This window comes from Micropterus salmoides, unplaced genomic scaffold (genome assembly GCF_014851395.1).
Source record: "Micropterus salmoides isolate LMB-PRFRI ecotype aquatic unplaced genomic scaffold, ASM1485139v1 Ms_hic_scaffold_9, whole genome shotgun sequence".
Classification (NCBI taxonomy): Eukaryota; Metazoa; Chordata; class Actinopteri; order Centrarchiformes; family Centrarchidae; genus Micropterus; species Micropterus salmoides.
The window spans coordinates 25,120,345-25,132,540 of NW_024044681.1; the positions used below are offsets into that span (position 1 = coordinate 25,120,345).

Here is a 12,196-nt window from a genome sequence, read left to right on the forward strand (position 1 = left end):
AATTGAACAGCATCTCTTATGGGATAAATTGGAAAGACAGCTACAAGATAATAACTATGAAGTAAAATACAAACACAACATTTTAATGTTTTTATTATTATTATACTATACATGTAGCTACTAGAGGATTATGATGCACAGTCTAAGAGTTTAAGTTAAAAGAAAATATAGTAAAGGAGACAATCACAACATGATTTTCTGGCTGATGCTAAAAGAATTAATATGTCAACAAGACACATCACAACAAATAATAATTTAATGGCAGAACAAAACTGTATTCAGACTCTTTATGACACCCTACTACACATACCGTGGGGTAGTGGATTTGTCACAGATTGAGGTAGCAGTTACGAAATGTCTTACAACACTTATATAATATAAGGAGGGGTACATTTAGGACAAAATTTAATCTGGAATGTGTAATCCCATAAAATGATACAAAATAAATACTGAAGTCCTTAAGGTTTTTCTTTACATAGTTGCACTGATTCAAATCTGATGTGAGCATGTGTTACAAATGACAAGTGAGCCAACATCATAATACCAGCACCCTGAAGCGAGCAGCTACATTTTAGTGTACCTAAGGCGAAGTGTCAAATGTCTTCTGTGAAGAATGCATAGTAGTACTGAGACATCACACATTTCCTCAATAGAGCTACGGGTATGGTGCGTTCAATGCGTTAGTTTGTTGTTAGGAGAGGACATTTGATTGGAACATACAGTTTCGGTTGACAAAGTTAGGAAACTAATGGCTCATATTTCATCAGTGGTAGAAAACAAAACATTCATTATCATACAATTAATCCAATTTAAACTGTGTACAGTAGCTCTGAAAATTCACCCTTTTAAGAAAAATAGTACAAACTGCTCACTCATGCCATTTCCTCATGAGAAGTACAGGGCAGCACATATTAATAAAAGAAGATGAAGATACTTTGGCAGCAGTGGGTTGATACGTAGAGTCCACAAGGTGGAGCCAAAGCAAGTGATTTACAGTTTTGTTTTATTTGCACTGAAGATCCAATACAAAGCAAAACTTCCCCCAGGTGCTACACTTCCTGTCCGGTCAGTCTGACCACTCGTTTTCATCCAGCTCTGAGTCATCATCGGAGTCACTGTACTCCACCGCTATACGTCGGGACAAGATGGTGGCCACGTCATTCCCCACCGGCTGCCGCTCGTTCTGCTGCTCCTGCTGCTCTTGGACTTTCTTCAACTGGATGCCTAATAAGTGCACACATACAGTGTATTAAAATAGGATCACATATTGTACACCTGTCACACACAGGGTCATGAACAGGATATAGTTGTATACAATGTCTACCAATGTCTGCTGATACCCCGACTCACCTATGCGGATGGCGGACAGCAGGTCACTTCTTGCGTCTCTCACAGGTTTAGTCTGAGCTCTGCTGCCTAAGCTGTGTCCTGCTATATGTGAGGGTGCAGCTGGGGGAGGGAGAGGTGGAGGTGGGGGACCTGGTGGAGGAGGGACCATGCGTGGCCCTGGAGGAGGTACAGGTGGGAGTGGGTAGCCTGGGCCTACATGCAAAACTCCATTATGTGCTGTTGGTGGTAGCGCACCATGTGGAAACCCAAAGGCTGTCTGGGCTGATGGGATGGGTGGGCCTGGAGCAGGAGGTGAAGGGACGGAGCTGGTTTACATTAAAAGAAAGAGAATTATGTTGCAGTGGAAAAAATATATTATATTTAATTCTTTCTCTAATTATGCAAACGACAAACAAACATACTTGTAATCTGCAGGTGGACGTATTGAACCGTTAATCCGGTCTGCTGCATGAGGCTCTGCTGTGGCATAGGTTACTCTCTTGTAGTTGACATCAATGCTGTGGTATTCATGCTCCACAGGTGGTGAGGGGTGTGCATTCCCAGGCACGTAATCATGTGACTTGGCATGATTACAAGCAGAATGGGCGGGGACTGGAGGGACGGGATAGTCTAGGAGGTCAGGCCTGGATAAACAATGAAAGAATGAGAGCTTCTCATTCAGATGCCTTCACATATCCAGATGGTGGATTTGTTGTTATAAAATCACAGCTGAAGCTTTACACAACAGAGATATTGTTATTTTAGTCACAATATCCTATTCTTGAAAATCTCAGTCCAGTTTAGATTTTATTCCTCCCATCTTTGTCTGTAATTTTTACTAAAATCTACATTTTGTCATATTTCTACATATGACAAAGCTATGCAATTTTTTCACAGGTGCTTTTTTAAAGATAAATGTTGCCTTTCTTTGATATTTAGAAGTAAAGACTGACAGGAAACATAGGAACAGAGACATAGAGGACATGTTACATCAGGACAATCCTTATGAAATGTTGTTTTTTTGCACTCTCCAAAGTATTATCCTAATATAATTTTCATTGTGGACACACAAGGCTGACTTTCCAGTGAATAAAAAGCTGGGCTAAAACATTTCACATGCAGTATCAGAAAGAGCAGATGCAGCAACATTTCTCCAAAGCTGTGCAGTTTATGACATTTTACAAACACAGATTTCCTGTTCCATCTCTACTTTTTTTGTCAAAAAATTAAGCACCAACCTGCCATCTGGGGACAGCGAGCCTTCAGATGATGCCCCTCGGCAGAGAGTCTGCGGATGACGGTGATCTGGGCGCAGCTCCTTATCGAATGCCATCCTGTTCCACTCTTGCCTGCGGTTTCGAGCCTTTCTCACCTTTTTCACCTCGCGCTGAAGGGTGCTGCTTTCTACGCTTCGCTTCTGTTCCTGGGAGAGGTACACGGGTGGACAGAAAAGAAGATGCAAACCCACTTGCTAAACAAATACATAAAAATAAAGTGGTAAGGTAGCAGTGGAGATATGAGTATGCTCTTACTCTTTGCCTCCGCCTTTCTTTTCTCTTGTCCTCTGTGTCCTGAAGCATTTTCTCCTTCCACAAGTCAAAAAAGTAAGACGGGTCTGAGTAGAATTTCATTGCATCAGTAGAATCCTCTCTGTATTTTAAAAAAACAAATATCCACGTGAAATGAGACACTGCCTGAAAATGTAACCTGTTCAGATGTTGTTGTTTTTTTTTACAATGCGTACAGTACCTATAGGCAGTGAGGGTGCTGAGGGGAGGAGGCCTGTCACTGCTGTTGCGCATCTCAGCCACAGAGTTTGGAGTGCTGCCCTTAGACAAGACCTGCTGGTCCTGGACTGTACAGCTTTTGAATGCCTTCCTCATGTTTATGTCATGAAGAGAGACTAGAAAACAGCAAGACAGACGTTTAGGTTCAATGTAAAGCATGTGAGGATAAATGAAAGGGTAGAATATAGGGTATTAAATCCACAGACAGATTGATTTCCAGTGAACTAACCCTCCTCCACGCTGGAGTCCAGCTGGGTGACCTTGACGGCCAAGCGGTCGATACGGTCCTGGAGAGAGTTGGCGCGCCCATAAAAGTTGTTGGCCTCGTTAAAAAGCTCCCCAAAAACATTTTCTGCATGTTTACCTGCAACCAGGGCAAAGAACCAGAAGAATCTTGACATGGAAAACACTGAAATCTGCACGAACACCTGTTTTAGACATCAGCTATATAATGTTTTCTGATAAAGTAAGGTCTTACTCACAGGCTTTACAAGAAGCAACTGTCCATTTGGTGTTCGGCTTTATACACTTAAATAAAGTACAGCAAGTTTGGCCATCTTATAAAACACGGATTCTTTATATTTATACTGTTTGTACATTTCTGAATCCATTATATTTACCTGGATTACACACTAGCATTTAGTGCCTGGACGGTGCACGTCAAACAGTTTGTGTCTCCGCCCACTCACTCTCCATCTTGTCTGCCTGAGATACAAAGCTTTACGGTAAGCTCTAAGCTCCTGTAACTTCACTAAATCCACACACACACACACACACACACACACACACACACACACACACACACACACACACACACACACGTACACACACTAATCAGAGTTTCCTTTGGGCCAGATGTCCAGGAGTAAATTTGCCTCCCAAAATAGTCTCTCTCTGTCTAACATATTTCAGTGCACAAACAACAACATACAGGTATACCAGTGCTTATGCAGACATATACGCATCCTTAACCATATAAACCAGTCCACTTCTGTACAAATTGGCTAATTAGAGTATACAGTGGATAGATGTTCAGTACTGTCTACAGCGTTGTATAATAATGTACATTAACTGAAACAGTTAGGTGATAATGGCTTTATCTTTAATGTGATATTTATCTTTGTCAATATATCAGGGCTCAAATCATCGGAGAGTCCGTGAAGAAGTTCTGATCTGCTGTTGTGTTTACGTCATAACTCCTGAAGACCAAAAATGTGTCAGATTTTTGTGTTGTGTTTATCAAAATGGGGCTACAAACCCTAATTGAGATGACTGAGAGTCAGAGATTATTACTTACTGCATCCACTAATCCATGACTTCTAATGAACTTGTTTAATGCTGATTTGGGTGATTTTGCAGTTGTTACAGTTTCCCTCCTGTAATGACCTCAGGTTAAAAAGCATCTGAACATGTTATGATACAAATGATACTAAATATGAGTTACTGTAATCTTACTCAGGCTACTGAGCTGGCGGATGATAGTGGACAGCGTGTTGTTGGTTACACACTCCAGCTCGTTGCCAATCCCATCAGGCACTGCACCGTGGCACAGGTGCCGAGGCTCAATGTTTCTCTTGACCAAAGGCATGGTCCCTTCTCACAACTCAGCCACCTGCTGGGGGACAGAGGACAGCTCACTGCATACTGCATACTGCAACCAGAGTAGAACTATCAGCACATTAATCCACATTCATAAAGCAATCAGTGTTCATGTAAATACACGGGTTACACTGACCTATTCATTAGGCACAAAGTCCACTTTAATGCATGTAACTTTTATTGTTACTGATTTACTCACCAATAACTAGAGTAATGATTTCCAGTATTTATACTTTCTATAAGAATTTATTTTTAAGTTTTACAAGTTTCAGATAAAATTATAATATACATAAATTGTATATTTTTAAAAAGCATGTTGTAAATGTTTATTTGATCAAAACTGAATTTAACATTTTGATGATATTACGTTTAAAAAGAGTGGACAGCGTAAACAAGTGTAATGGACAGCATCAAAATTAAACTCTTTAAGGTTGTGTTATATTTGCTGTGTTGAATATTGTATGACTTGCTGCAGAATGTCACAATTTATCACCACCTGCCAAAGTGCTACACCTATTGTATGTTACTGGGCATTTTGTTTGAAGGATTAAACATACTGAACAACAGCTGTTTTATTCAGTGAGCTTATTTTGATAAAAAGAGGTGTGAAGACAACAGATGTGGCAATTTGTAAGTGAATTTGCAAGTCACTTTGCACTGCTTTATTAAATGGACTTGAAACAGGGGACTGAGTGATTGCCAGTAATTACAGGTATAGGTTAGTCAGTGCACTAGTAACAATAAGAACAATAATAATAGAACAAACATAATTTTCATATTCGGTACGCAAACAAATTAGAGTGAACTCCTGAATGTTTGATTACACAGGTAAGTGCATGGAGCTGCAGAGAGAGTGGGAGTTTAGAGCTATAACACCACATTAATGTTCACATTCTAACATTTTTAACAAAAATGAAACATGATCTATAAATTAAGGGGTCAATTCCTCAGTTTCTACAAAAGCAGAAACAAAATGTTATTTATTTCTGTACTCAGGTTACTATTGTATAGAAGCCCTAAGCAGCTATCGATTCAAACATTTTTTTACTCCATTTTCCCATGATAATGGGATAATTGTAAAGTGCTCTTAACTTATCCTAAAGAAACTCACTGGCCAACCCCTGTATTCAGCTATGGTTTGTTATCTCGAGATCGTGAGAAAATGATCCCGTTATCCTGGGACAACAGAGTAAAAAAAATATTTGAATGGATGGCCGCTTAGGGCTTCCATTCTATTGTGCTTCAAGCAAATCAAGTGCTTGAGAGCAACATGCACACAAAGCCTCCTTTAAATGTTTACTATAAAGTTAATGTGAAGTTATTAACTGAACACATTGACAAATTAAAGGAAAAAAATGCAATTACCTTGTAATTCTTAAAATTACATGTGCTCTTCCTCGATAATTTAAGACTTAAATGTATTTTCAGTACTTCAACGAAAAGTTCATTCTCAGCGTATGCACACTGGAGGTTTTATGTTTCCACATTACATTGGTGCAAACAGAGGTGGAAGAAGTATTTAAATCATTTACTTCAGAAAAAGTAGTAATACCACAGAATAAAAATACAAAATGTCAAAGTACAGAATGTACTTGAATTTAGCATCAAAAATAAAAGTACTCATAACGCAGAGTGGCTTCTATCAGTGTTATACTATTGTATTATTGCATCATTATTATTAATGCACGAATATGTACGTGACACTTAGTGGGTGAAGTTGGGGCAAATTTTAACTACTTCATATACTTTTGGTAGTTTATTCTGTAACAATGGATCATACTCTATAAACTGACCATATGTTTTGTATGTAAACTCTTAATAATAGTTAATAAGAAAGCCCATTTCTGCCATGAGAAATGTTCTCAAAATAATGACTTAGCATCCCAAAATATTTACTTAATATTTCAAAATAATGAGACACCTTCTCAAAATACTAAGTATCTCAAAATATTGACTATCTCAAAATAATGAGTATCTTAAGATAATGAGTATCTTAAAATAATGACTTAAGATACCAAGACATACTAAGTCAATATTTTGAGATACTAACTCATTATTCTCCTGCAACCCTGTACGCAGGATAAGTTGTTGACGATGGAGGGATGGAACTCATTATTCTGAGATGCTAAGTCATTATTTTAGACACTAACTCATTAATTTAAGATCATATAAGTCATTATTTTGAGATGCTAACTTATTATTTTGAGATGCTAAGTCATTATTTTAGACTAACAAATTTTTTTGAGATACTATAAGTCATTATTTTAGACACTAACTCATTATTTTGAGATACTATAACTCATTATATTGAGATACTAACTCATTATTTTCATAAAAATTCTCATTATAATGACTCGAGGGATCTTTTTTCATCACATTGACGGAAATGGGCTACCATAAGTAACTGTAGCTCTTAAATAAATGTAGCCAAGTAAAAAGTACAGTATTATCTCTGAAATTTAGTGAAGGAGAAGCAGAAAGTAGCATAAAATGGAAATACTCAAGTTAAGTATTAATTAGTACCACATATACTAAAATTTAAGGCGACCACAGAGAAACATTCCCCATCAACAGATAAAACAGCCTTCTATAAAACCAACTATATCATTGTGAATTAGCCATAGACTGTAGAAAGAAATTAGTTCATCATTTAGAGTAACGTTTAAAAAAAATCCAGTTCTGTTTTTAGGGTGCCAAGCAAGCGTCATTCGCAAATTTCCCATAATTCACAGCGTGACCGTTACAACAGTCGGACCTCTGCTGTGAAAGCTTTTGGAAACGGCTGTCTGTCACAGAGCTGTTTGTTCTACTTGACAGAAAGTTTAAACATCTAACAGCAGGTAACTTTTTTCAGTACACATACAGGAAACATAGGGGTATCTAACATTATGTAAGCGGCACCAGGAGATGCTTAAAAACACAATAGTATCCAAGCCCTACCATAGAGATGCCAGTTAGCTTGTCAGTTGGCTCAACGAACGTTTCTTTCCCACCACGTCAGCACGCTCGGACGGGGCAATGGAAGTCGACTTGTCTTATCGGCTGACGCGCTGCTGTCGTGTGTTGGACAGTGACAGTAGTCATCTCTGCAGGGCGGAGTTCACTCTGACAACAAATCTCTCTGGTCCAAATCACAGCTTGAGCCATGAAGGGATTTGGTCAGCAGATTTACTCCTGTCATCCAATCACGGTCGTCATGCCAGCCGTTTGACATCCACTGTTTTATTTCAGGATGAATCAGTCCTATTTTTGTGGATTATAAGTCATTAGCTGCCTTCTATGAATTGGATATTAATATAGCAATTTCCAATTATTAATAGAACAACAAATCACATTAAGGGCGATATTTCATGTCACTCTTTTGGGGAATAATAAAAAAATATGTGCTAGTGGGAGATTTAAAAAAAAAATAAAAGTTGATGAGGGTCTGAAAAAGGTCGGCAAGGGGAGGACACTTTTCAAAACTTAAAAAACGCAAAGAAATAGTGATGTTCACCAAGTACATTGAGTAGATGCTGAAGGACAACAGCGCTTAGATTTAATTGTTTTAAACAAAATCATTGCCAAGGACAATTAAGTAGTAGCCAGATATTGGTAGGGACAAGTGTTTTCCTCCTAGGAGCAGGTAATGGTCCTCATATGACACAGAAAACCCTGTTCATAAGGCAAATTTGAATGTCTGAACTCTGAAGATGACAGAAAATAGGTGTTAAGATGGCACATTTTAACCATTTGGGTGCTACCACTTAGTCAGTTTCTGAGGGGAAACCGTACATTCAAAAATTGCAAGAAAGAAAATAATGAACCACTCAATCTACCTTGTATGAAATGAGATTAAAGCATAGGCCTAGACTGTTTAAAAGAAGTGGTGGTAGCCACCATGATGTCACCCATTGGTTTGTGGACTACTGCTTTGATCGACTAATTCAATAATTGCCTATAGCTTCAACACAAAAACAAAATGCATGGAGTTTAGCAAAATGTTTTTTTCTATAATTTTCAAAGTACGTTTTTACTTTGTACTTTTTATTTAACCTTCTTCAGCTTTTCTCAGTTCTCTCCGACTTTTGTTTCAAACCACCCACTAGGTATAAACAGCAGCATGTCAGTCACAGCCGGTCTGTTAACATCTTAGTGGGGACGACCTGGATTAATAGTGAAATGAGACACTCAGCATTTGATTTGAAAGCACCACCAACACACACACACTGCTCTTTTCTCACAGATGGCATCATCTGGATTGCGGAAGGGACTAGTGTAACCCAGATATGGGGGCTTAAATCTTTATAAGTAGCACGCCATGATACTATACTGGAGTATTGCTTGTTTCACAGTGTTAAATCCAACTTTTCTCAATGTTATCTGCATTGGTGATGACTTTAATGTGGATGTGTTTACATAGTTTGTGTATTACAGGAAGACCAGACGCGGGAAAGAGGGAGAGAGAGTCTAAGTGGAGACTCCGGGAAGTCACTGCAAGAGGGCCAACAAATAGTACAGCACATAACCCAAAGGTAAATCTACAGCATGTGGTTTTTGGTTTTTGTCAAAATTCAACAAACAAGATATAACATATTATTTAATGAACTTCAGTGGTGCTCGAAAGCAGATTTTTATTTAAATTTTTTTACCATTGGACAGAACCAGGCTAGCTGTTTATCCCTGTTTCTGGCTCCGGGCTCCAGCTCCAAATATAGCATACAAACATGAGAGTGCTTTCCATCCTTTTGTCTAACTCTCCGCTGGAAAGGAAATAAGTTTATTTCCCAAAATGTTAAACTTATGAAGGTGAAGGCATAAGGTACAAGGTAGATTTTATCGTCATATTACAACAGGGTTGTAAAATGAACTTTAGTTTTTAGTTCCCTTCAGCTACAAAGGAGAAAATATAAACAGAACAATCATAAAATGGTTGCTCTGTTTTATAGAAAGCTGAGGAATAATTAAAAATTTTCATTAAGCTGGGGGAACAAAGCTGATCTGTTTTGCTGACCTTGACCAGTAGGTTGTTCTCTGTGCACCACAAGATTATTGATTTCCTCCCGACATGAAGTCTCATCCTTGTTTGAAATCCGTCCGATGATGGAGGTGTTGTCCTCAAACTTCACAACAGAGTTATTACCGTGTTGGAGGATGCAGTCGTGGGTGAACAGTGTGAACGGGAGGCAGCTGAAGACACAGCCCTGTGGGTCTCCGGTGTTGAGCACTAGAGTGGAGGAGGTGTGGCTGATAATCCAAACTATCTGGGGTCTGTTTATGAGGAAGTCCAACAGTTGCAGAGTGTGGTTGCCTACTTAAGCCCAGAGTGCTGAGATTGCCAATCAGCTTCGTGGGGGAGACTGTGTTGAATGCTGAGCTGAAATCCACTGTACAGAGGGGCCTGATCATGTAATGCCTTGTGTGTAAGAAGTAACACTTTAAAATCTGTCCTAAAAGTGACAAGGAACCATGAAAGGAAACTTAAATTGGAGCAACAAAAAAGGCTCTTGATGACTTTCTGTTGTTATTTTGATTTTGTGACAATCAGGGTCCAGAAGATGAGTTGCACACTTTTTCCGTCCTATATTTAGGCTGGTCCAATAAAAAACCAAATACTGAAGAGTAGCATTACAACAGAGGATTATATCTCCAGTGCTTTATTTGAATTAAACAGGCAGATGGCTAACATGACAGAGAACAACATACAGTACGTCTTGTTTCGTTATATACTGGATCCTGGATGTTTTGATTTGATGAAATATTAGTATGTAGTCTTGTGATGTGGTTGGTCACCCTGTATCTGAAACAGTAACATTTTGGGGGTTATTTTTCCTCCCATTGCCGTTGTTTTCTGGTCAGTGGGGTCTACTGAGTCTACTTATACACCAACGACTGCACCTCAGGGGACCCATCTGTCAAACTCCTGAAGTTCGCTGATGACACAACAGTCATCTGCCTCATCCAGGCCGGTGATGAGTCGGCCTACAGACGGGAGGTTGATCAGCTGGCTCTGTAGTGTGGTCAGAACAACCTGGAGCTTAACACACTCAAAACTGTGGAGATGACCATGGACTTCAGGAGGAGCCCCCCCACTCTGCCCCCCATCACCATACTGTGTCTGCTGTGGAATCCTTCAGGTTTCTTGGTTCCACTATATCCCAGGACCTGAAGTGGGAGCCCAACACTGACACGATCATCAAGAAGGCCCAGCAGAGGATGTACTTCATGTGCCAGCTCAGGAAGCTGAACCTGCCTAAGGACCTGCTGATCTGCTTTTACACAGCTATCATCCAGTCTGTCCTCTGCACGTCCATCACTGTCTGGTTTAGATCTGCCACCAAAAAGGACAAGGACAGACTACAACAGACAGTCAGGACTGCAGAAAAAATAATCGGTGCCAACCTGCCCTCCATTCAGGACTTATACATTTCCAGAGTCAGGAAACGGGCAGGAAACATCACTGCAGATCCATCTCACCCCGGACACAACCTGTTCCAGCTCCTCCCCTCTGGTAGGCGCTACAGAGCACTGTACGCCAAAACTAACAGACACAGAAGCAGTTTCTTCCCACAAGCCATCACTCTGATGAACAGCTGATTTCTGACTCACAGTGTCAGGAACAATTCCTGTGCAATAACCCAGTAACTCTGTCTCTAATCAGCACCTGTTTACTGGCTAACACTTATTATTTATTTATTCACCATTCTCTATTTCAGTGCTGTTCATACTGTATTGTATGTCATATTGTATATACTGTATACCATACACCTACCTCAGGTCATAAGGTCATAGGTCTTATTTATTTTTTCCAGCATCCTTTGCACTATGCTCCATCACACTGTGTACATGTGTACCTGTATGCATGTATGTGTATGTGTACCTGTATATCATATCCACCTTCAACATGTACATAATGAGAATAGTTTACTCCTGCATCCTTTGCACTCTGATCACTGCACTATTTGTCAATATGTCTATATTGTTTTGTTCATAGTGTGTATATTAGTGTTGTCTATTCTGTAGTTTGTGTCTGATTTTATTTTATTATTGTGTTATTGTATAAGTAAGCACATCGTGAGCAATGTACAATCCTGAGTCAAACTCCTCGTATGTGTACACATACCTGGCAATAAAACTGATTCTGATTCTGATTCTGATACTTTTAAAATATATCTTCAAATATTTTATTTTTGTCACTTTTCGGTTTTTGAGAATGCTTCTTGGGTGTTTTTATTTAAGTGCCGGTCTATTTTTTGTTATTGTTGTTGTTTAATTGGTTAACCAAGACACTGTTATATTGTAATCAGTTTTATGCCAGTGTCGTAGAATGACTTCCGAAAGAAAAGGCTGATATCAAAATCCTCACTGAGACCATCGGGAGGCAGATTGTTTACAAAATAAATCCAGAAAATTCACATTTAAGAAGGCATTATTCATAATCCCCACCTCAATTTTAAATTAGCATCCACTATTCTTTCAATTGTATCTTTTAATGTGTAATT

The 12,196-nt window shown here is 39.1% G+C and overlaps 1 protein-coding gene and 1 long non-coding RNA gene across 8 annotated transcripts in view; one reads left to right on the plus strand and one right to left on the minus strand.

Moving 5' to 3' along the window:
* Positions 1–77: 77 nt before the first annotated feature.
* On the minus strand, positions 78–7,841 carry LOC119895852 (wiskott-Aldrich syndrome protein family member 3-like). Of its 4 annotated transcripts, none has more exons than XM_038709222.1 (9): positions 7,656–7,841; positions 4,572–4,731; positions 3,346–3,480; positions 3,079–3,232; positions 2,862–2,979; positions 2,568–2,752; positions 1,752–1,973; positions 1,351–1,655; positions 78–1,224 (listed from the first exon to the last, which is right to left on the minus strand). In XM_038709222.1, exons 2-9 carry the CDS (start codon positions 4,702–4,704, stop codon positions 1,067–1,069), a joined length of 1,410 nt encoding a protein of 469 aa, XP_038565150.1. In that variant the 5' UTR covers positions 4,705–4,731; positions 7,656–7,841; the 3' UTR covers positions 78–1,066. The 4 variants fall into 4 exon arrangements, with proteins under 4 accessions (XP_038565150.1, XP_038565149.1, XP_038565152.1 ...); XM_038709221.1 differs by having other exon boundaries at positions 4,572–4,728; positions 7,656–7,840; XM_038709224.1 differs by lacking the exon at positions 7,656–7,841 and adding an exon at positions 3,737–3,867 and having other exon boundaries at positions 4,572–4,669.
* The window catches only part of LOC119895854, a 37,681-nt gene continuing 32,559 nt past the window's right edge, over positions 7,075–12,196 (plus strand). For 3 of the 4 annotated variants that reach the window (XR_005443116.1, XR_005443117.1, XR_005443115.1), the window contains exons 1-2: positions 7,075–7,555; positions 9,118–9,229. This is a non-coding gene — a long non-coding RNA (uncharacterized LOC119895854). The remainder of the gene's footprint in view (positions 7,556–9,117; positions 9,230–12,196) is intronic. The other variant, XR_005443118.1, reaches the window with a different exon arrangement.